The following is a 25,981-nucleotide window of genomic DNA, read 5'->3' on the forward strand; positions in this document are numbered from 1 at the left end:
TCGGCGCATCTAGCCCTCCGTGTGATTCCCGCTTCTCGTGGACAGAGAGCTGGTGGGGCACGGGGAGACCCCCACCGCTCTCCGGGAGCAGGGTGGAGAGCAGGACCTTCGCCGTCAGCATGGGGCATGGCCCCTTGCCCTCTGGCTGGTTTTGGGGAGACGAGCTGAGGTTTCGTGCCGAGTTTAGCGGGACAGCGCACGCTGATGGACCAGGCGAGGAGTATCGTGTAAACTCGCTGCTCGTTGGTACGGGAGACTCCAGGTTGACTGGGTAGTGTTATTGTTATTGGCACATGTGCTCGAGATGCGTGCCTTAAACTAGATCCGTGCATCTTGGCTTACGTGAGCCCCAGCTACGCGTAGGCTGTGGCTAGTAGGACTGTCCCCATGCAGAAACGTCCCCACCTACAGTTCCTGCAACCATAGGCTCTGGGTATCTTACCATCTTACGTGCCGTTGTCTTTTTAATAAGCCTGCAAGGAAGAGAAATACTTGTCATTGTGTTGATAGAGAGATGAGACCCCAAAAGATCAAGCGTTTTGCCCAGAACTACTGTGGCAGAGCAGGGAGCGGTGCAGGCATCAAGCTATCCTTCTCTGCAGCTTATTGACCCGCAGCAAGGAGGCTTTTCTACCATGAAAAGAAAAGGAAATTCCACAAATCATGATTTTTCTCCCGGGGTGTGACCCAGTGGAGGAAAGGACCCAATGTCGTCCTGCATCCCTCAGGAGATGGCGGTGTAGGGGCTGGTCCCAGAAAGCCCCGCGATCCCGGGCGGCTTGCTTCTGCTGGGGGACAGCTATCGAGGACGAGGGAGCGTGAGGACGAGCGGGAGGAAAGACAGGGAGAGGAGAGGTATTGTCAAATCCCTAGCTCGCCCTTTCTGATCTGAAGTTCACTTGTAATATTTTTCTTGACTCGGGTTGCTAATGCATTTTGTTCTCCAGAGTGCGCGTGGCCCGACTTCCTGCGCAGCCTTTAATTAGTTTCTGGATGATGACATCTCCACTGAGAATCATCTCGTCGTGTCCCTCCGATCTCGGGGGGAGATAAAGGAATCTAATAAAGACATTCAGCATTTCTAGGTGATGGGTTTGACAAGCTTCGTATTAACAAGAAGTCGCGTTCAAACTTTCTCGGGCGCCCTCGGCACGCTGCGGCTCATCCCCACGCAGGGACTTTTCCCGGGGGGTCTGACGGAGCCTCCGTCGGCGCCGGGTGGGACGAGAGGGGCAGAGCTGGGGACCCTGCGTCCCTGAGCAGGGTGAGACGAAGTCGCTGTCAGTTTGGTGGTCATCGTGGAGGTAGTCGTGAGAGAGGCTGTCGTGCCTCGGGGAGAGGTGTCGATAACGGGGGAGAGATGATGCAGGTGTCTTAAGGTTTTGAGATCCTTCAATTTTCTGCTTTTTATGAGGCGTTGCTTGACTTGCAGGGGGGAAATCCCAGGTGGCTCGGAGTGCAAAAACTGGAAACTAGATCCTTGCTCCATGTGGCGTGCGTGGAGCTGAAAATGAGATCTGTCTAGACAGGGAGCTGAACTGTCAAACAGTCCTTGTCCATCTGCGTTTCTTCATGGTTAACAAAGCAAAAACTTTATTCTTAAATCTTTATGGGGTTCTTTGGGTTTTGGGGCGTTGTGGGGTTTTTTTGGTTTTTTGATAATTTTTTTTTGAAAGAGGAGTATGAAGTAGTTTATAAAGGAGATCAGCATCGTTAGACTCCTTTTAGAGAAAGCCACAAAGTCCAGAGCAGTGTCAGGACTTCCTTTGGGCATCATAACATGAATGCAGAACTCGGGTCTCCCAAACCTGAATGATGGATTCTGCCTGCTTTATAAAGCTGCTTATTAATAGTCATGCTAAGCAAACTGTTGCTTGATTCCCCAAAGGTGTGGGGCTTGGTGTCAGGTGTTTCTTCCTTTTTGTGGTAGGAAAAATTATGTAGATCCCTTCAGAGCCTTGAAAGCAGGGGACCAAATCCAGCCAGGCAGCACCCCGGCTCCTTAGGGTAGCGGCAGTCTGGATCCAGGTTGGTGACCCGGACCCGTCCGAAAGTCGGGAAAAAGTCCTTGTGCTGGAGACCCGACTCTCTTTTCGTGCCACATTTATTTTGGCGTATCCCTTGTCGACTGCGGTAGGAGTATTGCTGATTTATGCTGTCGTAAGTGGAATCAGATTGGGCTCCCTTTTGGCACTTAGCTATAAAGTTTGTCTGCAGAAACCCTGCTGCTTATGCGGTGAATTATACCCTCGTTCACAAATGCTTTACTAATGAATGATTGGAAACGTCTTGTTCCCCCCCCTCCTCCTCTGAATTATTATGATGCCATGCCGTATAACCTGCTGCAGAGGCGGGCGTAAAAAATTTTGTGTCCTCCAAGCTCGGGAGAGCTTTGCTGCAGCAGGAGCCGTTATCCGCTTGGGAAATCGTTTAGACACATCTCGGTGCCGTATGACACGTCTCATTACGCCTTGCTTTAAAACGAGCAATTGCCATTAGTTATTTATTAATTGCTTATTAAGGTCGTGACGTATGTCCTCTTCGTTTCCAGGCTTCTTTCTTCATGTCTTTGGCTGCCTCCAGGTTTGCTCGGAGGGGGCTCGGTCCCTCTGCAAAGCCGAGCCGAACCCAGCACGCCGGCGGGGAAGGAGGTGGTCGGGCAAACCCAGGGCAGAGGCGGCCCCGGGGGCCAGGATCGGCACCTGTAATTGTAAGGGGGTTGTATACGAGCCTACGTGACCAAGCAGCGTAGCTAAAAGCAGGCTCTCAGGCTGCGTTTGCCCTTCCTCGCGCCCGGTGGGCTTCTTCAATACGGCTCCTGAGCTGTGTTGATATGAGGGAAGGATGAAGCCCCCTCCGCTTTTCTCTTAATTATGGTTGTGTTAGAGCGGCACAAACTGATTTAAAAGCCCATTATAATACACCTGTAATTGAAGGCGCAGGTCTCTCGGTTTGCTCTCTGCCTTCCTTAAAAAGGCAGGAAGGTTTTGAACGCAAAAGAGGGAGAAGGGACGACGGAGGTGCCTGGCACCGCGGCAGCCGGAGTGCCGTCCCTTCTCCGGAATCGGTGACTGCTGCCAGAGCCAAAGAGACCGCTCTGGTTACGACCTGGAGGGGTCGGATGGGAAGCCCGATGCTGGGGTCCCCGCCTCGCGGTCGGTCCCGGCTGGCTTTGGCAGACCCCTCCATTGGCTGGCCCGGGAGCGTGGGCTCGGTCCGACTCATAGCGTCGCCGTGAGCAGGGCAGGGGCACCCGGGGCTCCCCCTCGCCGAGTCCCACAGGCGGGACGTGTGGTAGCAGCGCTCCGTAAAACCTGGGGAAGAGTCTGGGGGTGACAGCGGTAAGACGCCGTTATTAAAAGCAGGAGCAGCGGCAGCCCGACGTTCAGGAAGCCGCCGGTGCACATCACAGATCACCTGCAGAACGCGAGTCTGAATCTCCCTCTTTTTCTTTCTTCGAGACACTTTTATAGTTGTTCTTTGTTGTTTCCTTTGATCTGGAGCAGATGTCGCTCGTGCTGGGAGATGGAGGTTTGCGTGTTTTATGAGAGGAAGCAAGGCGTTCGCTGGGCTTACCGGGAGAGCCCGCGGGCTTGCAAGGCTGCCGCCGGGGGCTGCGGGTCCAGCTCCCGCGCGAGAAGGGATTTGCAGGTCTGGAAAGGCCACGCGTGTATTGCTTGGCTCCCAAAACTTGGGTAGAGAGAAGGTGGTTAAGGCAAAAAAATGCCATTGCTCCTGGAAGGCGACCGGCTTGGTGAAGCTCATCTGAAGTCTCCTTCCCCATCTCTGGTGGAGAGGTTGTTCCAGGTCCACGCTCCTTTAACACCCGGGGACCTCCTTGCCTCTCGCTTGACGCGTGGCTGAAATTTGGGGTGCCCGCGGAGCCCAGCCGTGCCGAGGGAGGCAGCGGCAGGGACGTGGCAGCGGGGAGACAAAAGTGCGGGTGAGCGGTGCGGTCGTGGCACGCAAGGAAAACGGATGGGGAAATAATGATGATAGGAGATGGCAGGGCCGAGGGGTACGTGCATGGGATGGGTGAGCTTTTGCACCTGTGCTGGCTCTGGGACGGGTGTTCGGAGGTGAAAGCATGGCAGGGATAGAGTCTGTGCCGGTGGCAGGAGGGTGCCCGTGTGCCAGGGAATGTATCTGTGTAGGCAAGCGCATATGCTTGGATCCGTAAAGACATATATCACCTGACTGAACGCCCTCGAACGTGTAACGCGCCATATGGTTTGGTTAAATATTTAAGCAAGCTGCTTTCTGTCCCGGAGACTCTGCCCGTACGAGCGGGCGCCAAGTCCGGGCAAACTGGGGGCATGCCCTGGGCAGCTGCAGCAGCTGAGAGCAGCCCAGAGACCTTTCCCATCATCACGGCAAGGATAGGGGAAAAAAAGAAGCCGTCGGATCGATAAAACACCCGCCCACCTCTGGGGAAATCTGCGCTGTGTCACTGGAGCAGCTTGGCCAACACTGCCATGTTTAATCACTTCTGAGCGAGAGAGATGCTGAACACAAAAGGACTGCCCGCAAGGAGAGGGTTCCCGCCTGGGAAGCCGGCGTTTATTTAGCTTTATTTATTTATTCATTCCCATAGGGGCGCAGCTCCATCTGTGTCCCGCGTTCAGCATAAGAAATTTCTCCTCTGCCCTGTTGCCACAGCGATGCCAACTGACGATGAAAGCGTTTTAACGCAGAGGGAACGGGAGCACCAGTGACCATTAAATAATATTAAATATATACTTGCGATCGCTTGTTTAGTATGGTTTCCCTCCCTTGTGTTGTAAAAGCCTTACAACATACCTGTTCAGTCTCCGGAAAGGCATTTTAAATGGTTCGTGTGGTTAATTATTCAAACATTTAATTAGCATACAATAACCTTCGTGTTAAATCCTACCACTGCACATTTAATTTAAGGGTTAGCTAACGACTTTGCTGACGTTGTCGCTCTGGTTTACTTCCTAGCCATTCCTGCCTCATCTCGTCCCAGGTGGGCCGCAATAAATTGCCTGTCCCCGAGCATGTCCCGAGCTTGCCGGGGCACATTGGGCTTTTTCCCTGGTGCGTGAGCGGCTCGAGCTGCTTTCGCGCTTGTCAGAGAGAATTGCAAAGTCTCCCATTGCCCAGCCGAGCAGCAACGCAATCATTTCTCCGCCTCTGCCCGCTCTGAGCAAAATTTAAATCTCCCGTTGTATCGCTGAGGAGGAGGAGGATGTAACGGTTGTGTTTTGGGAAATCCATGTTTAATCTGTTTTAACTACGTTTTAGAATCTGATCAGTTGATTTAATTACAGATTTTTGCCCCTCGCCTGGGCGGGTGCAAATCTGTGTGTGCAGTACCGGAGTCACAGTGCAAAGTCTGACTTGATTTTTATTTTTTTTTTTTTTTTAAGTCTCGGTGAGCTCCCCAAACATGCTGAATTGGGTTGATGTGGATTCCGCAGTTAAAAACATCAGAGAGGTTCCTGTGTGATTTAGCGAGCATCGCACCGAAGATGATAAATACTGCTCTAGTTTTGTCGGGTCCTGCAGCTGGAAGCTATTGCTTCTTCCTGGGCGATGGCGGGCAACGCGCTCCGCCTCCACTTGTCTCTTTCTACCTCTCTGAAACGGCAACGGTAATACCTCCTTGGCCTATTTTTGTTGTCCAGACCGTAAGCTCGATCTTTTTAAAGCGCACATGGGTTTCCCGGCTAGTGGTCCCAGCCTCGCCAGGAACACAGCGGGGCACTTGTAGCGCCGTTGTAATTAATTGCATCTCCTCAATGGACTATTTGGCTATTGGCAGAGCATCTCCCAGCTCCGTGAGGGCGGGTGGTCCCGGGAGGCCTGTGCTGTCCCCTTACGCTGGGCTTAATGACACTGATGCATACTAATATTTCTTTTGGTGTCATCTTCGTGCCCTCCGCTGTCCTGCCCCAGAGCCCCCACTGTACTGGGAGCGTCTGATCCATAGTTGTCCTCCGGCGCATGATTAGCGGATTAGCCGTTGTGCCCAGAGCAGCAAAAAAATGAACTCCCAGAAGCCCTTCAAAACAGAGAATAATTCATTACCCACCTTGATTTCCACTTAAAATGTACTTTAACTACACTTCCAACTACAAACCCTAAATCACCCTCGTGTTCACAAAAAATCCATCATTTTTTATTTTATTGCACGGCACTGGCATGACATAATCCCTTCCAGAGCGTCTCGAAGCGCTTTACGGATCGATAAATTACTTACCTGCACAGCAGAGGCAACGCATGCAAGGCCATTGCAGTCATTCCGCCTCCGTGCAGCCCCGGGAAGGTGTTGGGAGGTGGGGAAAGGCACGGAAGGGGAGCTCGGGAGTGGGGTCCGAGTCAGGAATAGGGGTGTTGCAATGGTCTGGGCTGCAGCTTCAAGGGGATGGATGAGTGGGGCTCTCCCAGGGAGGGTGGAAGGAGCAGGATGCTTTGCAAGTGATTTGTGACTCGCCTGCAAAGCGCCGCAGCAGGGTGCCGATCCGCTGCTAGGCTCCGGAGAATGGCCTGAAAAAGAAATAAACCGAGGAAGGTGATGGTCTTTATTATGTTCTGCAGGTGCAGGCTGATAACAGCAGCCGATCGTTTTTTCTCGTACAGCCCTGCCACAGAGCTTATAGAAACCCCAGCCCTTCCTGGCAGCCGCAGCGCGCCCTCCGCTCGCGCAGCAGCAGGGGCCGAGCGCTCCCTGCTCGCTCCTCATCCCTTCTTCTCTGCCTCCCTTCTCGTCACCCCCGGTCCCATACGTGTGTCCTCTCTTTGGGTCTGGGCCCCTCATATCTGACCTGCTCCTGAGCATCGGTGACGGCGGTGCCAATGCAGCAGGATGGCTTTCATCACGATTAAATTTCCCTTCCTCTCCACCGTGATAGACCTTAGAGGCTCCCCGGTAGACTTGGCGTCTTCGTGCCCAGCTCCTTTCGGTGCTTTTCTGGTTGCAAGGGGACGACAGCCTACGCAGCTGCGGAAGGAGCTGCAAGCCAACGTGCGTGCTTTGGGGGCTCTTGCTGCGCCAGGAGCGACTGCTGCCTTTGGGGGAGTTTGAAGCGGGGGGGGGGGGGGTTTCTCAGTCGGATGCGGCTCTGCTGGAAAGGGTTTGTCGTGGCTGGGAGGATGGGATGAGCCCTGGAAGCGGGGTGGGGAGGAATTATCATCTTGCGCGGCACAGAGGTGCTAAGGAGGAGCTGTCTCGAGCCTCCCTAAAATGACTGAATCCCCTCTGGCTACAATTTCTTCCCGCTTCAGCCCTGTCTTCTCTGCCCCCCCTTTCCTCTGCACGTTCCTGTCAAGTCAGATGAGACTGATGGGCTACCGCATAGGTTGTCGAGGTGGAAATTCAGTCTCTTTCACCCACGTCTTGAGATTTGGGCTGGAGCAGAACCAGTTGCATTTTCATTTCCCTCTTTGTGTCGTTGCAGTGTCTCCGAAAATCACCGAGATCTCTTCTGACATCTCCATCAACGAGGGTGGCAACGTCAGCCTCACTTGCATAGCCACGGGCAGGCCAGATCCAACAATCACCTGGAGACACATCTCGCCCAAAGGTAAGAGCCAAACGTTACCAGAAATATTCTGGGAAGGGCACAGCGGCATTCGCGAGCTGTCGTTGGCTGGTTCGCGTGGCGTTTCACTTGCACGGAGGAGGTGATGTGCGCCGAAAAGATGTGACTTAATGCAGGAGTTGATGACTCTGGGGGAGAAACATCCACCTCGCTGGCCTGGGAGAGGAGCTTACGGTTTTGCTTGTGCAGAGGACTGGCAGTAGGTACCAGGTTGGGGTTGTCACGCTTCAGAATCGAACGTGCTTTGTCCAGCCCTATTTTTCAGGGAAAAGTTTTCAGGGAATTCTCGCACGTCGCTTCAAAGGAGCACTGTAAATAGAGCCCATGAGCAGGAAAACACACAAAGCGTTAATTGGTGGCCTTGTTAATTGGTGGCCTTGTTAATTGGTAAGCAAAACCTGAGCAGAACCGCGTGGGTGCGACTGCTGGGAAGCAAATTCCCACATGTGCCCGTTCGGGAGCATATATTAACCGTTTCCCAGCTGCTGTTTGGCATCTGCTTTGCGTTTTGCTGCCCTGTTATTCCCGGGTGGCTGCGAGGTTCTCCCCAGTGAGCGGGGGCTGAGATCTGGGGGTTTTTGGTGGGATGAGCCATCTGCCCAAGGGGCAGTGCCTGGCTCCAATCCCCTGATCCCATCTGAGCACTTCAGTTCAACCTCGGTCATTTTTCCCCTGAGGTTTTGCCAACGTGGGCTGTTGTCCCAGGCAACTGCCTCGAGTTCTTCTCGGGGATGCCCCGGCCGGGCTGTCCGGCAGCCGAAGGAGACGATGCGGCAGCAGCAATGATGGATGGTGCCGCGTCTGCTCTCTCTGTTCAGCTGCCTGACGATGGCTGCGGCGTCTCAGTGCGGCTCCATTGATTTTTTGCTATTTGTCTGCTCTGTAGCAAACTGCTGGGCTGGATCCATCACTCCCCATAGCCCTGGCAGAGAGCGAGCCGAGTTGGCAGCATCTCGGCCCCTTCCCTTGACAGAAGCCTCTGTAAAAACTGTTCCCCCCTGCCCCGGTGCGCATGTCAGCCAATCTGCCTTAGGTGGTCGTGCCTCCGAGACGGTGGCCTTCAGCCGGGGTCTGGGCATGGATGAACAATGGATAAAATCTGCAGGGTGTGGATCCAGGTGCTCCTCTCCGGCCCCAAGCTCCTATCCGTGGCATCGAAGTTGCTGTTGCTGTAGCGGTCACCATGGTTGAGGCGGTCCGTGCACTCCCACCTTGAAGCCTTTTTTCTTTCTCCTCTTCCTCTTGTCTACCCTGACAATGTGTTTTTGTCTCGCTCGACCTCCTCGCCACCTATTTTTCACATGCGTCTCATTTTCCCCGCAGCCCCGCTCTCCTTCCCGCATCCCCTCCTGGTCCCCCAGGACCCTCCTCTCCCACTCCCGTGCCCCTTGCTGCCTTCTCCCGCACGCCATCCATCCTCTCCTAACCAGGCTCCCGGCTTACGACGCCTCTCTCTTTTGCGAGGGCTATTTTCTGTGTTTGCTGCCATCCAGCAGGTTTCTTTCCCCAGGGAATCTTTACCTGCGCTTGAACCAGATGTTTCCATTTTACTTAGGACTTAGCTGCTATGGAAACTGAGGATGCACCAGGAGAGGAAGAGTGAGCTAATCAGAAATTACCTGTGGCGCTGTGTAATTTGCAGCAGCCGCTCTTACCTGATTTTGGCCATGATTAGGCATTCTGCTTTCAAAACTCAAAGGGAACAAATGATCACAGAGATTTACTTGAGTCTGGCCTCCTGCTGATGGAGGGTGCTGAGCCCCAGAGGTGGGCCGAGACGGCTTCGGTGCCTGCCCGTCTCCGTAGGCGGCTCTTCTGTTTCTCTCTCTGGGTCTGCCAAGCCACCGAGCAGGACCTCTGCTTCTCCATTTTGCATTCGGTGCGCATAGGAGAGACGAGGATCGGAAGCGTGGGGACCGAAGTAAGAGCCCCAGGGCAGGTGCACGGAGGCGTTGCAGCAGATGCCGAGACCGTAATCCTTTCTCTAGTAGGATGGACTCTAATTTGGAGAGCCAGGAGTGAGTGGGGACCCCAAGCTAGCTGCCAGCCCCTCTCTTGGTTGTAGGTCTGCCTCGCCGCTCATCCCCGGGGAAGTCTCGAGCGAGCCGCCTCCTGTTCCTTCTCGCCGTCTTTCTCTGTCTCGCTTGGAGTGGTGGAGAAAAGGGACGAGGGAGAATCAGTTAAGGGAAAGCTGGTGCATAATTTAAGGGTTTACATAGCAGATGGGTAAGCAGCTCTCGCCCATGTCACCGGGGAGAGGCTTTGATAGCGCCGTCCGTGCCAGGCACAGACAGACCAGTAGCCGAAGGAGCCGGTCCCCATGCTTACACCGGTGAGTGCTCCTCTGTGTGAAGGCACTTCACGGGCTTTATTATTTTCTTGGCAGCTGCAAGCCTACTGTGCAACTCTCGGTGGGAAATGGAGCAAATGAGAGCGGTTGCTTACAGGGGGACCATGCGGTCGGGTCCTTCAGAGGATTTAGACCGAGAGCAGCCCAGCTCCCCCGTGACCAATCTCACTCGAGACCCTTTTCTGGCCACTTGCAGCTCCCTTGACCGCTCGGCTGTTTTCTTGCCCGTGCATTGCTCTGGTCCAGTGCGATATACGTTTAGTGGCTTGGTCTGGTAAGCTATGCTGAATTTTCACGTCTGCAGCTGTTGTCACGTTATGGGAACCGTTAAGCCTGCTTTTCAGGCTCTGTTTAGTTTGGGGGCTGGAAGAGTTCCCCGCAGCCTGGACGAGGACAGCATATTTGCTGTGTAACTCGAGAGCCGAGTGAACCTGAGCAAGAGAGTTTTCTGCTGGTGATCGCACGAGTGCCGGCCCTGTTGGTGCCTCTGTGCCTGCTCAGAGTCTTGCGTGGTGGCTGGCCCTACCCGTGCCCATCCTCATCCTCCTCCTGCCGCGAGCAAAAGCAGGACGCTGGCTCTGGAGAAGGGTTTTGCGAACCCGCGGCCGGCCCAACCGAGATGCGTTACAGCCTATCTTCCGTCCCTCTGCCTCACCCCTCTCTGTCCTTTATTTCCCCTCCCAGTAATGCTGCACTAACCCACAGCAACTCCTGTTGACGCAGGTGAACAGGTTGAGGTGGAACAGGAGGGGAGCCGGCGTAGTCGCAGCTGCTTCTGCCTCGGCGGAGGAGGCTTTAACTGCATCGGGGCTCTGCCCTGGGCTCGGATGCTCCAGCTGATTCCGTCCTCCCTCGGCACCCCTGCGATGCCAAGACCGTTAGGATGGCAGTCGAGAGAGGCGTCCTCAGCAGGGTGAAGGGAGGGAGGAGGGCGAAGAGGGACAGAAGGATGTAGATAACCATGGTCCGGGTATAACATCCAGCACGAAGGCAGCATCTTTCCGGAGGACACGTAGGTTCTGCAGAGGACTTGGACGCCGGGGTCTGAAAGGCGGTGTTGCGCATGCCCACGCACATTCCTGTTTGCACCCGTAGGTGCCGAGCATCTCTTTGTTTCCGAGGCTTTGGATGTATTACGTTCCCCAGCCTCGCAGGGCGATGCCATCCATAAACTGGAGAGGTCTTCTAGTTAATCGTCTAGTTTGGGTTGCTCGGGTGTTTCCATAGTTACTGGGCTCTTTATTTATTTTTTGGTGTAATTTTGATGGGGTCATGGTGGTTGCCATGTTGCCAGGTTTTCACCTCTCAGCAGACCAAGGCTGGCTCCTCTTGGCTAGGAAAGAGCGCGGTGTCCCGAGCTGCCGGGCGCAGGGCAACGCCAGAACGTGCGGAGCCACTCACTAGCAGAGCAAGTGGCACTGTGTCGAGCTAACCGGGGGATATTTATCCACATTGCAGATGTGAGACTCGTCACGCCTCCCGTTAAGCTCGAGAAACTTGCCGAGGAATTGAAGTGAGGGCTCTCCCGGGAGGGACGAGAGCTCAGCAGCCTCTGGCCTGGGAGGAGCAGGCATGGCTTAGCTGTAATGATAACGAGGGCTCTGCAGTGTGGTCATCCTGCCGTGACGGTGCCAGGGGCGCGAGGAAAGGGTGTAAAAACTAGGTGCGTGCATGCAGATACCTCCACTGGCTCCTCTGCCTGGCCGGCGCCGGTCTGCTGCACGCAGACGTCCCGAGCCAGAGGCTGCATCCAAGTCGTCATCCTTAACGACCCTTGATGGACTTTTCTGCCATGGTTTTGTCTTAATTGCTTTTTGATTATCGCTTTAGTATGACAGATTCTGGTGTAAAGCTTCAGACGGCGGCTGCCAGGGTAGGAAAACATTATGGTTTGGCTTGATGGTGTATTCACTCGGAAGAGGTCCGATCGAGAGGTCTTTATAGCAGGAATCTCTCATTAATCTCGGGATTAGGCTGGGTGCTGAAAGCTAGATCCTGGGCGGTGCCGGAGTCCTGAGCCGAGTCCGAGCCGTGATTTGTGGGGTAGGTGCCACTTAGGTGCTTCGCCAAGCAGAGGCACGAGACGGGGGAGATGCTCGGAGGATGCCGACATTGCCACATCCCCGATATCCTCTCTAATCTGTCCGTTTAACCTCCGCGGCCCTCTGCATCCTCCCTGGAAGAGGTATGATAGCGGTCCCTCGTCTCACAGGACCGACGGGAGGATAAATACATTCAAGACGTGAGGCACTCAGCTGCAGTAGTAATCGCAGCTCGTATGCGCACTTAAGATAGATGAGACACGGTGCCCTAACGTGGCAGAAGTCTCGTGAGATCATCTGTCTATACATCAGCAGCAAACCAGCGAAGGGACTCTGGGAGAAGTCCGGTATATTTGGATATATTGATTCTCTCTGGCTCTTGGCGGGGCTTAAAACAAGAGGACAAGCAACTGCAGAAAAAATACAGCTTGAAGAGTTGCTTGTCCCTGGGAAGGGGACACGTCCTCCCTTCTCGGAGGTTTGTCCATTAAGCACATTGTTTGTTGTCTTCGTCTTTCCAGGATCCTCTCTGGACAGGAGGCAGGGGCTATCTGTAGGTCGGACATCAGATTTGCAGCCCGGCCAGGAGGCACAGAGAGAAGGGGGATCCACTGGGGTGGGAAAATCTCTGCCTGCTTCCGTGCCACCTCGTCCCTCACAGTGATCAGCTCAGCGTCCCGTGAGATTGCTCCCTTTAACTGCCTCGAGTCACCTAGTTAACTTCAGACCGGAGAGCCGTGCTCTCTGCTGGTCCTTTTAATGGGGAACTATCTCTCGGAGAGAGCAGAATGGTTTGCGTAAGGCTGCTTCTGCGTTCATCCCGGGTCTCGCGTTCCTGCGCCCTCTCTTATCTCCTTTTGAGACGTTGCGTGAGCCAACGCAAGTGGTGCCTCAAAGAAGGGAAGCAAGTCCTCCTCCTGTGGCCATATGGTGGAGCCCAGAGCCAGCCCCGAGCTGCGGCGTTGGGTCGGGTTTGGCCACCGTGCCGTCTGTGACGTCCCGCCTCACCCCGTTGCGTGCGTCCCCCCGGGTCTCGCGGTGGCTGGGTGTCTCGCGGAGGCTCGTCCGACTCATTCGGTGGCCGAGCACCTCGTCCTCCTTCCAGGAGGCGGTTGCAGGCCTGGGCTCCAGCTAAATTAACTGAAGCATTTCAACCGGCTCCAATCCTGTCGGCAGCTCAACCGTCCCCTTGTTTACTGTTGAAATAATTACTGCTTTGCCATAATATTAGCTCTGAGCCGTGACTCCATTACCATTATCGCCGGAATATTACCCATTTATTATCTCCCAGCAACCCTGGAAGATGAACACTAGGCTTCAGAGACCAATTGTTTTACAACAGACAGGATCTTGGTGTGCATTGTTTAATGAGGTAAACTACATTATAGCCGGCATTAATTTGGCTGCGGTGCGCTCCACTAAATCATTGTTAACCTGTAAATCTGCCACTGGTTTTGACGCGGGCTTAATCGGTGCGCGCTGGACGGATCGGCCGGGAAAAGGGTCGCCGGCGGGCTGGCTCGGTTTGCGTCGCGTGGGATGGGAATAAATAGGTTGCAGTGCTCTTGGAGAAGCGGGACTCTGAGATGGACACTAGTTCTGTGCACGGTCGCAATGAAGGAAAAGCCGGCAGCTGGCATCACCAGGGGTTGCTCGCCAAGCACGCGGACGTGTGCCACGACCGGCAACGGGATCGTGCCAGGAGCAGGGTGAATATTTAGCCCCTTGAGCGCCAGCAGCTTCCCCGTCGGCTCCCGTGGGAAGAGGATCTGGCCCAGCAGGAGCCAGGATCCAGTGGCATTGCATCACAGGCTCCAGGGTTTGCCTTCCTCAAGGAGCGACTTAAACACGGTTAGCGTGCCACGTGCTAAGCACTTGGCTGCGGGTAGCTCCTTTTAGTGTTTCCCCTCCACTGATGTGCCCTGATTCCTCCTGCTCTTTCTAAGCAATGGGGGATTATGTACTCGTATGCGTAGGTATATATAAAAGTAATATTTTTTGATTCCCCGCGTGGTAGAAATGAACTCTCTGAGCTGATTTGTTTGCATATTTGGCATAGCTGCCTTTGAAATACGCATCTTGGTACAAAAATAACAAGGCCCCTACCAGCTACAGCGGAGGCAATGTCTTTCCCTAAAGAAAAGGGGGGAAAAAAAACCTCTCTGCTTCAGCATATTCCCTAAACATAGCTTTGCAATGTCACGCTTTCTCTTCTCGCTGGAGACAGAGCGTGCTCGACTCCTTACCTGGGGAAGTGGGCAGGCCAGTTGCTCTCGTGGAGAAGCGGTGCCACCGGTTACTGCCCTACCAGGGGGGCAAAAGCGGGCATCTCTGCCCACCCCCCCAACTTTTATCCTTTGGCTTATCCCGTCGGTCACTGGCTACTTTTCCCGCAAAGGTGAGACCCACTGTGGTCTCACAAAAGGCCCCGATCGGTGCTGCTGCCGTGCCCGGTGCGAGGGATCTGGCACCCCGTACAAAGCCGTATTAAGAAGAATGCCAGAGATTTCTTTTTCTCGCTCCCGAGCCGACCCGTTGGCGTGACAAATCTCGTTGGCCCTGCGTGTGCGAAGTGGCGTCGGCGCCAGGACTGGGTTAGGGCAGCGGGGAAGTTTCTGTTTGCTCCCGTTGCCCAGGGTAAGGCTCTCGCTGCCCCCCGCCCGAGCATCCCGCGCTCCAGATTTGTGCGGAGACGGTGATTTTGACACCACCGGTAGCGTTGCCCGCGCCGGCATCCTTTCTCCATCCCCAGTGATGCCTCGGTTGACCACGGGAAGAAGGGGATACATTAGTTATTTCTTCGGCGTGGTGGGACGAGGTGGACAAAACCCAACATGTCGCTGGTGTCGCCTTGCTGGATTTTCTCCGGCACCAAGCGCGGCTCCCTCCTTCCCCGGTAAATGTGTGGCTTTGTGTCAGCGGCTCGCTCCCTGCCTGGGACTCGCCTTTCGTTCAGCTGGCATGGGGAAGAGCAAGGGACGGGAGTGTCTGAGATTCGAGAGATCTCTGCGCAAATTAAAACCTTTTATCAGCCCCTAATAGCTGTGCAAACTAATTATATTTGGGCCAAACTTTGCCAGCGACTCCCCCGAGGTATTATTATAAAAATCTGAGCTGTGGAAACGCGTCCCCATTCTGTCAACGCCGGGTCGCTTCAGCTATAGAAAACTCGGCTCCGGCTCGTTTTAGCTCCCGTGATGTGCTTTGCATAAGCCGCCGCAGTTGTTTTTGGGGAGGAGAGAGCCCAGCCGGGCTGCCTCACATGCGGCCCAGGTCTGCCGAGCCAAGGGCAGGGCTGGGCTTGGGGGAATAGCACTGAAATATTTATTTGCCCGAGCCCCGCTAGCCCGACTCAGCCTGGCGCTGCTATGCTGCGGCCATCAGCGTGGCCTCGGGGCTGCGGGTGCATGAGCGGGGGTACCTCCGTCCCCGGAGGGTCGGGACATCGTGACGAGGGGTGGGAAGGATGCCCGGAGAGGTGGTGGAGATGCTGAAACCCCAGCAGGCGGGCGATGGGGTCGAGCGGCACAGGGAGGGAGCACGGCTCTGCCGCGAGGCTGCACGTGGATGGTTTTCCCAGTGCCGGCACCTCGCTGGGGGGCTTCTGGTGGTGTCGGAGCCGATTTCCACCCAGAGTCGCACCTTTCTTTTTCCCGGCATCGGCATTGACTCCCTTCTGCTCTGCTTGCTGAGCTTGCATGGGGCAGGGCACCAAAGCTGAAGGCGTCCCCAGCGTTCACGTGCCCACGCCGTCCGTTGGGGTGCTTTGAGCTGAACTCCTGCCCTTGTGAAGCTTGCCCCAGTGGGAGGGAGATTTCCCCCCCCCCACTGCCATTACTCTGCCGTCCTCGCACTCTTCCTTGGCGCAGATTGCCGGCTAATGGGGTGGAGCTAGTGCGAGCGCTCTCTATTAATGGAGCAGAATATAAACAGAATAAAGCCTTCATTTCCCGGGCTGTGATTTCATTATTAATATACTTCACAGTTCACAGGTTGTTCATTTGCTTCCATGTTTTCTCAGCTGGTGTAATCTGCGGCGCGGAGTGAGAAGACTCATAAAATTTCCATTTCCAGTTGAATGTGCGTCCAATTTGCCGTGAAATGTTTCTCTCTGTCGTGAATATTAAGTGCCCGAGGAGTCGGTAGCCGTGGGATTAGGCGGGGCAGGTTGCCAGGCCCTCTCTGCGTCCCGGGGGTGCGGGAGAGAGGTGGGTGCGGACAAGGGAAGGTGACGAGGCGAGGTCTAGGGACCGAGGGAAGGACCACGTGGTGGAGAGAGGAAGAGGGAAGGGGGAAGGAGAGAAAGAAACCATGCAAAATACGCTGGAGGGAAAGGGAGAAAAGTCGGGGAGCGGCAAAGAAGTTGGCCGCAAGAAGGGACGTGGTTGGTGAAGGATGCTCCGACGGAGCAGACCTGCGCTCTACCTCCTCGTTTCTCTGTCCCGTGACCTTGATACTTGGCAGGGAAGATGTTGCCCTGGCGCCTGCTCCGGTTTGTCAATCAGTTGTTGCCATCTATGCTCAGCCAGCGCCGTGGGCTTCGGGGCTGCGCGCTTCCCTTAGCCTGAACATGGGTAGAAAGATTTTCCTTGTTTCTGACAAGGCTGAGAAACGCTGCTGCATTTGTAGGGGCGAGGAGCTGAAGGGCGCTCGCAAGCCGGAGCTGCTTGGCTGCCCTGTACCAAGCTAAAGAACGACGGCAAGTAGCCCCGGAGTCGCGGGCATCGTCGCGCACACGCAGAAGAAGTGCTTATCATGTGAACTGGGGCCAGGGGCGGTGGTAGCGGTAGGGAAATCACGTTTTGCTCGTGGTTACGCGGCCAGCAGGAAAAGCGGGGAGATTTGTTGTGTATTTAGTGTATTTTTAAATGGTTTGTAGCAACTGGAACGGTCGCTCTGGGGCGGGGCAGCAGGAGTTTGGGTAGCTGGGGCGGGTGGTCTTGCCAGGCAGCCTGCGCCGGGGCCGGCGGTGCCACGGAGGGGTGCCCACAGCTGCAGTGCCACTGGCAGCGGGCACATCTGGCGGCACAGCTGGCACGATGCCGCAGCTGGAGGCGGCGAGGGATGTGTGCCCCGGTTACCCCTCCCCTGCCCGCCGCCCCGTCCCTGCAATAGCGGCGTGTGATGCGGCGTCGCTGCTTTTGGACAAAAAGCCAAATCCCAGTGTTGTGCCCAGGCCATGGGGATAAGTCCGGTGCCACCCAGAGCCGATGGCACCGTTTCCTTCCGACTCTTTGCTGAAATGACTTCTGCCACAGCATTCCTCACTGCAGGGAGAAAAAATGTCTCTTCCTTTCCCATCTTCTCTCAGTCAAGTCAAGATAATAATAGTCTTATTCTGATCCCCTGAACTTTCCCATCTGCTTGGTAAAACAATGGCAATTTTTTTTTCGTCCCGGTGTCTCTCTCTGTCTTCCTCTCTTTTATTTTTATCCTTCTACAGTATAATTTAAAGCCAGAGCAATGCCATAGCCCATGGGTTTTTCCCTTTCCTGGGATACACTGCTGATATTTAAAATGGCTTTTCCCTTGCAGAGCAATGCCTCTTGTCCCCCTCCCAGTGCCCATACTGGGGCCATTACCTCCACAGGGAGGCCTGGAGAGGGGACGATGGGCTCGAGCGAGGGGGCTCAGCCCAGTCTTCGTTCTCCCCATTCCCAGTACCTTCCAGTGCCCGGAGGCCAGCGCCACCCATCCCTGTGATTTCTGGCACGGCCCCCCACTCCCCATCTCTCCTCCCCGGGTTCACGGCATCCTCGCCAGTCCCCCATACCCCCTGGCTGCGCCGAGCCAAGCCCATCTATCTCGCTGCCCATGTGTTTCCCCGGCTTCTCTCGATAAGCCATAATACTGCGAATGATCCTCCAGAAATGGAGACGTCAGTGCCATAAAACACGAGGGACAGAGCAAGGCCACTGGGCTGGAAAATAGCGTGTCTGAAAAAATAAAGACGGGCTAAAGATGATGGAGAGGTGACGGCAAGCTTCACCCTGCCGCCATTCGGAGAGCTCCGGGGGGGGTGAAGAGGGGTCAGGAGGTCCCGGGAGGAGGAAAATATCCCCCATTTGCAGAAAGCCGTGGCAGTGACGGCATCTGGGCTTGCCAGGAGCCGCGTGCAGGGATACGCAGGGAGAAGGGAAAGTTTCGCGGATCTCTGTAAGTTCTTGCTGGCACTGGGGACGGATTTAGCCGGTACTCGCTGCTTATTTTTTCACTCTAATGCCATTATGCCATTTGCTTCCCATCCTAGGGATATTTTCTTAATGCGGCTGAAATACAGCTTAACTGAGGTTACAGCCATTTAACGCTTTGGATTGCAATTGCTTCTTCAGAGCTTGTCCTATGGAGAAAGCCTTTGGGTTTAAATTTGCAGCTAGAGGGACCCTACGGGCCCGGTCGCCAGCAGCTGTTTTTCACACAAATCCGGAGGAAAGCAGGGAGCCTCGAGTTTCGCTGGGGACGGGGATGCTCTCGCCTGCAGAGCAATGCTGGTCGCACGCAGGGGCGTGCGGTTGAGAGGGGATGCGGCGGATCTCCCGGCTGGGGAGTCCCGTGACGTTTTTTCGGGTGCTTTGCAAGACTCCCGCAAATAGCAGGCAGGAGCACCTCATTTCTCGGCGTTTCCCTGTGCCGCCTCTTTCCTCACCAAGCCTCGTGCGCCACAGCTTCTCCTGGAGATGGTGAGAAAGCCACGGGGAATGGGATGGGCTCCAGGAAAGCCACGTCGCAACAGGATTTAATTGAGGAGCGGCGCTCCTGCAAACGGCATGCGTGTGTTTGTCTGGGCGATTTTCTCCAGCTGCAGCCTCTCTCGCTCTCCGACATCTTGGTATCGCTGCAGCAAACTATTTAAACGCTACCCACTGTACCCCATCTGTTGGGCAGCCCCTCCACACGTACGGGGCCCTACCTTGCCGCCCCTCCAAAGGAACTTGCCGGCAAGGGCCGAGAGCCAAACAACGGGACAAATTAAATCAAAAGCACAGCTTCGGCACCCAGGGGGAAAACACGCATCAGCTTTGACTTATTGCACGGCGCACGTTTACAGGAGAGAAGCAGCGGCTTTTGTCACTGCAAGGGGCCATGAAAAATGAATTAGGGCCGCTGCTGGGAGAGGCCGCGCAGAAGAATCTTTCATTCTGGTGACGCTGTCCTCTCTCACCTTGCGAGCAGCAACACGGAAAAAATCGTGGGGAGGAAGAAAGAGTAAGGAAAGAAAGGAGAGAGAAGACTTCTTGTTGGGTGGCTTGTTAGGGTCTGGCTCTAGGTTGCAGGAGAAAGCACGGGAAGAAGAGTGGCTCAGGTGCCCCAAGAGTGGCGTTGGTGCTCGAGCGGGTGCTCGGAGCTGCCGTCTCATCAGTAACTCTCCGGAGAGGGCTCTGCTCCGTGGGAGCCTCGATATTTGTTTTGCGCGAGCCTTTTGCACACATTCCTGCAAGGAGACAGAAGAACTGCGTGGGAAGTGGCTCGGGGCCGGTGGCTCGGCACCTTTCTTCTAGGAGTGTCCGTGCCTCCCGGTGCCAGGTTGCTCTGACGGGGTGGTGCATGCCGTCCAGACCTTTTCCTGGGGCTCAGCATCCTTACTGGTGCCCTGAGAGGAGGCAGGGGCTGGGAAAGGCTGAGGACGGCCGCTGCCAGTTTGCCGAGCCCTGAGCTGCCTCCGAGCTGGCCCGGCTCTCCCTTGCCCTGAAATAAAAGGGCTCGTTCTTTATTCGACTCGTTTGCTCCCAAATTAGAGCCTCGTTCGAGGGTGGTTGGTGCCCAAGTTGTTTTGTTTTGTTTCTTTAAATATTAATTTCCATAATCCTTTTATTTCCCAAGGAAGTACTTCTTGAAAACAAAGGGTTTAATGCTCCTCTTTTATTCCCGGTAACAAATAAGTCGTCTGAGGCGTGCAAACATCCCGGCAGCGGCGAGCCGTGCGTGCGTGGCGGCTGCCCGACGGTGACAAACCACGTTCGAGGACGACTTGAGGCACGCAGGGGACGGGGGAGAAGCGTCCCCACGGGATCGCGGGTACCGCAGCAGCATCTCCCTGGAGATGCTCGCCCAGAGATGGAGGGCAGCGAGCCCGGCGGGCGCCGGGAAGCCCCCGTGCAGCCTGGGATTCCGACCTTTGGTGCGGAGGCATCTCCGACGTGCCTTTTTGAGATGGAAGATTTGAGAGCCGAAGGCCGGGAAGCACAATAGAAGATAGACTGCTTGTATCTCATTGTCTGGAGAATAGATGGGCTGCGGGCTCCCGGAGAATAGGAGCTGCCACTCAGGTGGCTTTAATAGAACAGGCAGCAGATAGATTTCAATAAAAGAAATGAGTATAAATATTGTTAGCAGAGAAGAGAAGAAAATTGAGAAAGATCTTGTTTGACGAGTCGCAGTGGGAAACTTTCAAGGACTTTTAAGCTAAAAACTCTTCACGATGGTGCTGTAACGGGCAGCTAGATTGACTCGGCCGTGTTACCCAGCGCCGGCGAGGCGAGCGGACCCGGCGGCCGCCCCCGGCACGCTGCGGCGCAGCTTTGCGCGGGAGGCCTGACCCCAGACACGGGGCATGGCAGCGACGTGGCCGTGCCGGGGGAGCCCGCTCACGTTTCGGCTCCCCGCGACTTGCTTTGGCCATCCGCGGAGTGGATGGCAAATACAGGTTATAGGCTATATAGGCTGTGAATATAGGCTAAGCGACCAGGAGCAGGCGACGCGGCGGCCTCTGGAGGGTCTCCGCAAAGCACGCGTCCTGGCAACTGGCGAGACGTGTCACGTGCATCTGCTTAATAGTTAAAAAATTTGAGTTGTCATAGGACAGGTGAGCCCCGAGCATGGTCTCAGGGCTGACTGAGGGTTTGCACTGAGCAAACGCAGCCACGAAGGTGGGTCCTGTCTCAGATCTAGCTCCGAGCAGCGCACAAAGTTGAAGAAAACGTCGTCCCTGGCAGCAAAGAGCAGAGGTTTGGCAGCGGGCTGCAGAGCCACAGCCTTCATGCTGGCTCCCAGTCAGTGGCTGCGCTCGAAGGGCACCCGTGGAAATCCCTGCGTCCTGTCCCCATGCTTGCAGGCAGCCAGCGACGGGGCTTTCGGAAATATTCACCTCTGCTCACATCAGCCCAAAATCACGCCCAGGAGGCTCCTCCGTCACGTCTTGAGGAGAAAGATGAGGCAGCATTGGCTCCCCGTTACGCCCAAATCAGTTGCGAGGAGAAGAGAAGCTGTGCTCCTGCGCGGCCACGGACGAGGAGAGGCTCCCACGGCCCAGGGGACGAGGGGACGCTGATCCTGGTGCAGTGGAAAGACTTTATGGCAAGAGTTGATCTATCGCTCGGGTTGTGCCCACCTGGAGTGCGACGGTCAGCCCCGGCCGCCCCTCTCCCTCGCAGCCTGTGCCGCCACGCGTGAGGGCATGGAGCGAAATTGGCTGTGAAAGTGCTGCCAAATCCAATTCAATGAAGGGTATGAACAAGGAAAGCGGGATATTTCCCCTCTCCTCGGTGACACCAGGCACAGTCAGTCCTGGTCGCCGCCTCCGGGGCGCAAGGATGAGGAGGGACCCGGGGCCACAGCAGTGGAGGTCGCTACCGCAAAGCTCCCGCAGCCCTGAGCACCACGCGAAAACCAGGTGGCAAGAATGCCGTCCCCCGGGGCTTTGTGCGACGTCGGGCCACGGAAACGTGCCAATTAACGTGGAAAAACACGCAAGAGGAGAGATGTCTTTCCTCGTCGTCGGGAGACTTCAAAAAGAGAGAGACTTGGCCCTTTGGGAGCACAACGCAGTCTCCGATACGCTGCGTGCCTGTTTCTGGGGTTACGGTCCTTCTTCTGAAGGCTTGTAAGAAATGAAAAAGAGACGGTTCACACCACGTACCCGCAGTGTGCTGGTGCCGAAGGTGCGCTTTCTAAAGGGGTCGCTCCTCTGGGGGGGTCGCAGATGGAGATGGGCTGGTGCCTGTGGTACGGGGACGTAATAATCACGAGAGGAGGAGAGGAGCGTGCTGTGCTTGCCTGGGTCGATAGGGTAATCTTAAAAAAAAATCATTTTTTTAATGATTGCTCTGGATGATTTCCAGCAGGTTAATTACCCCCAATCCTTCTCTGCTGGAGTGCGGTGGCATTCAGCCAGCACCAGGGAGTCGGAAAGAGGGGGTGCGTGGAGGGGAAGCTGCCCTAGCCGGTGTCATTCGCCTGATCAAACAAAAACGGGAAAGGGAATTTTTGAACTGCCTGAACTTTGTTCTGCGTGTGTTAATTGAGCAGTCGGGAGCAGGTAATACCGATTAATGAGAGGTGAAGCAGGTGCTTCCCCCATCTTAGGCCAGGGCACGTGCTGGAGGCAGCCTTAGCTCTTCTCTGCCCACGTCGCCGGGGCTGCCCTACCTGCTTCAAGAGCCCGGGTTTGCAGCGATTCCTTCCCCCGCCTCCTGCCTTGCACGCCGGGAGCCGAGCTGCCCATGCAACACTACTAAATCGCCCGCCCTGCGCTTTTCCGCCCGCTGTCGTAGCGGAGGAGAGGTAAAGTGGGTCTCGGGTGCCGGCAATTCGCTCTTATTGCCTTTGTGCATTGTATTTATTTACTGTAAACTGTTAAAGGACGGCCATCGCTACCGCATCGGCGTGACGTTTGAAATAGATGGCTCTCAGTTTTAGCGTGTCCCTCGGAGCCAGGAGACTGCGCAACGTTAATGTTTATTGCCAGAAGTAGCCGTAAATTGATAGTTTGGAATCGCTGTAGGGACTGTAATTAACTAGTTACTATTTCACCTCCAAAAGGAGCAATGTTTCACGCTCTTACTTTTACTTATCTGGAATCGGCCGCTGTCAACATCCGCTGAAGCCCGTATAAAGATTTATAGACCTTGGAGGTAAATATTGACTAATGGGCAGCTTGGCTTAATGTTCACCTTGAAGGACAATAAATTGCGCTATTGATTGAACTGAGATGTCAATATCTGCATTGTTGTAAACATTTTAATAAAATTATCTCCATAAAATATTCTCCTTCTCCGGCCGATCCCACTAGTCGGTTCGGTGCCCGGCAAACGCAGCAGGCAGGGTAGCGCCTCAGGACCGGCCCTGGGACTTTGGGCATCCAGAGACCAAACCCGTTGCGGGACGATCGCTGAGGTCGCGCCTTTGAGCTTTAGGGGCGGAAATATCGCAGCCCTGGGCGGCTGGGCTGGCTCGCCTCGATCGCCGAGGCGCAGGGAGTTGGTACGGGCACACGGCAGCGTGAAAGATGCACCGTTGGTGCCGGGCGCTGCATGCCGCGCTGCCCCGGTTGGCGCGATACGTCGCGTGGCTCCCCAAGCCGCGGAGATGTCTTGTCCGTGTCATCCCCGCACCGCCTTGTACGTACATCTGTCTGTTTTCCCATGCTTTGCCTTCCAGAAATCGGGGCAATGTGGCTCTGGACCCTTTGCGGCTGTTTCTCACAGGAGACGACGGTGTCCGCGGCGGGTGCTCGTGATGCCTGCAGGCGACACGCAGAGTGGGGAAAACTTCACCAGGGTCGTGATCTTTAGGAGCTAGCGTGGTGCGCAGCAGCGATAACGGTAGCTGTGCTGCCTGCCTCGCTCAGGGCACCACAGGTTGCTGGTAGGAGCCGCAGCGAGGCATTGGTAGGGTCTGCGGGATGCTGCGGTGGAGAGCTGGTGGTGCTGGGACCCACCTTGCTCGCTGTTCAGCGAAGCTTTTTTAACAGCCTGGCGGGCACGCAGTGTTCAGCCAGGGAAAGCCATAAGCCACGCGTCCTCGAGACCTGAGCGTGGCCGCAACGGCAAGCCAGGGGACAGCAGCACGTAATTAATTTGGGAACTCGTGTTCACTTTCTGGTGAGTTGTTATGTTGTCAGAGGCTCGATGGAAGCAAACGGGTAGGAGGAAGCGGAAGGGAGACGAGTCGGGCTGGGAAAAGGAAGAGAAGTGAGGGATGGAGAAAGGCAAGGAGGGATGCATGAGGTGACAGCGGTCTCTCTAACATACCTGCAGTGGCTTATCTGCACCACGTGAGAGACGTGGTTCGGTTATTTCTACCTCTGTATTTCGGGCTGCTCACTGCCGTGGCACTCGGCTGTCTCTGGCTGGAGGCTCCCGAATGCCACACCGAATGCTGCCGAGCTCCCCGGCTCTGTTCATGACGTGGGCCATTCGTTATGTGTCGAGTCTCTCTTGGCTATTTTGCAGCTGCAGGCTGAGTTTTCCCCCTTGCTCCATTGTGCTCGTGCTTCCCCTTCCCTGAGGTTTTTTACAGAGATCTGCAGAGATGCAGGTCTGGCAGAGCAAGTCCTATGGAGCACGTGGCGGTCTGCGCACAGGCTCCCACTCGCCGAGCAGGTGGATTCAGGCTCGGGTTTTCCATCTCCCCGGTTTGCGCCAGGATAGTTTGTCATCCTCGGCTGATGAGCGAGGAGTACGCTTTTGCCTAGTCCGTGGCCGTTCCATTTCTGGCCTGTATTACGCTCTTAGTATTAATAATAATGATGATGGGTGCTGGCTGTGGCAGTTTTCTAGCTCCTGAGGAGATGAGAGAGCTCTCCCGTTAATTCCTGCAATATTTCAGCTCCTAATTGTGCTCAAGCAGAGACAGCCTCGAAGAGTTCCCACCGTCGATTTGGGCGGAGCGGGACCGGTACCAACGGTGGAGCTCCCAGAGCTGCGGGGCCCCAGGCCAGCACTACCTCGAGCATCCCCGAGCTCCAGGCGCTCTCGGAGGTAGGGACCACGGTATTTGGGTGCCCGTTGCCCAGCTCCAGCGAGCGGTGGGAGCAATCCCAAAGGGCCCGATATACGTGAGAGTGATTGGAAAAGTAATGCCCATTCGAAATCTGGGCTGGGGCTTGCGTTGTTTCTAGGTCAGGGGAGCTGAGGGTCCCCCAAAGCAACATCTGTGTCCCCGTGCAACCCGGTGAGCAGATAAATGTCCCTCCTGAGCCCCACCAGCCCCGAGGGACCCCAGCAGCCGCGGTGACATGGACACCCCGTTGCTTTCTATAAAGCAAGGTCTGCGCTTCGGGATTGTGTTTGCTTAACCCTGGCCCCGCTCCCTGGGTCCCGTCTATTCGGTTTCTCGTTCCTGGCAGTCACTAATGAATGGGATTTGTCCAACTATCAAAAAGACTTCCCATTATAAATAGGCAAAAATGCAGAGGCCAGGGAGCTGAGCGGTTGGCCGGCTACGCTCGGTCTGCCCCTCGGCCAGCATGGGATCCGGCAGCGGTGAAGCAGCTTTACGGACCCGATTTTCCTGTGAAGCCCCTTGTGCGGGAGGGGACGGGGGGGACACGGCGGATGTCCCGTGAAGCGGTGCCCTTGGGGCAGCGATCCCTCGTGTCGCCTTATTCCTTGAGATGCCACAGCTGGCGCTAAGGAAGCAGGATCCGGCCGGAGCCTCTAGCAGGGAGGGTCTTCCTAATGCCATCGTCATCGGAGCACGAACAACACCAGATTGTGCTCAGGGCAAAAGCGGGTGTCAGCTCTGGCCCAAAGCCTCCCATTTTGGTCCAGGACGGGCTCCGCACGTTGGGGTCGACGGGCTGTAGCCGAAATCCCACAGGCGCCGCCATGAAGGGCTCCGGACCCCAACACCCTGACCTCTTCGCACTCTGCCTTTCTGTCAGCAAATTACCACGTGCGCGTATCAGACTTCCGCGCTATGAAGGCTTCCTTCGTTTCCCAATTTCCTGACCTTTTGCGGGTGGAAAGCCGCCCCTTGCAATTACTTTAATGAAGCCTTTTGCTGGGTAACGAAACGCGCTCGAAAACACCGCTTCGCTTGCAGGTCGGACCAGGGACGCCTGCTAAGGCTCGTTATTGCCGCGTGTGAGCCAGCTCCGGCGCGCTCAAGGAACCGCCTTTGGTTGGTTGGGAAGCGGCACGTTATCGGAGGCTCTGCACGAACCCGAGTCAGATTTGTGCACAGAGCATCCGAAGGCCGCCGGTCGTGTCGTTATTTTATCGGCAGGCAGCGCTGTGCTACAGAGAAGCCGATTCTAGGTCAGCCGTGAAAGGGATTTTTTTGTCTTCCCCCCTCGCTCCTGG

General features: G+C 55.6%; 1 protein-coding gene across 1 annotated transcript in view; it reads left to right on the forward strand.

Moving 5' to 3' along the window:
* Positions 1 to 25,981, forward strand: part of NTM (neurotrimin) — a 52,281-nt gene that overhangs the window by 16,099 nt on the left and 10,201 nt on the right. Inside the window, exon 3 of the mRNA XM_010581481.1 lies at positions 7,422 to 7,547. Coding sequence (XP_010579783.1) covers positions 7,422 to 7,547 — 126 coding nt within the window. The remainder of the gene's footprint in view (positions 1 to 7,421; positions 7,548 to 25,981) is intronic.

Source organism: Haliaeetus leucocephalus, unplaced genomic scaffold (assembly GCF_000737465.1).
Source record: "Haliaeetus leucocephalus isolate CR32 unplaced genomic scaffold, Haliaeetus_leucocephalus-4.0 Scaffold773, whole genome shotgun sequence".
NCBI lineage: Eukaryota > Metazoa > Chordata > Aves > Accipitriformes > Accipitridae > Haliaeetus > Haliaeetus leucocephalus.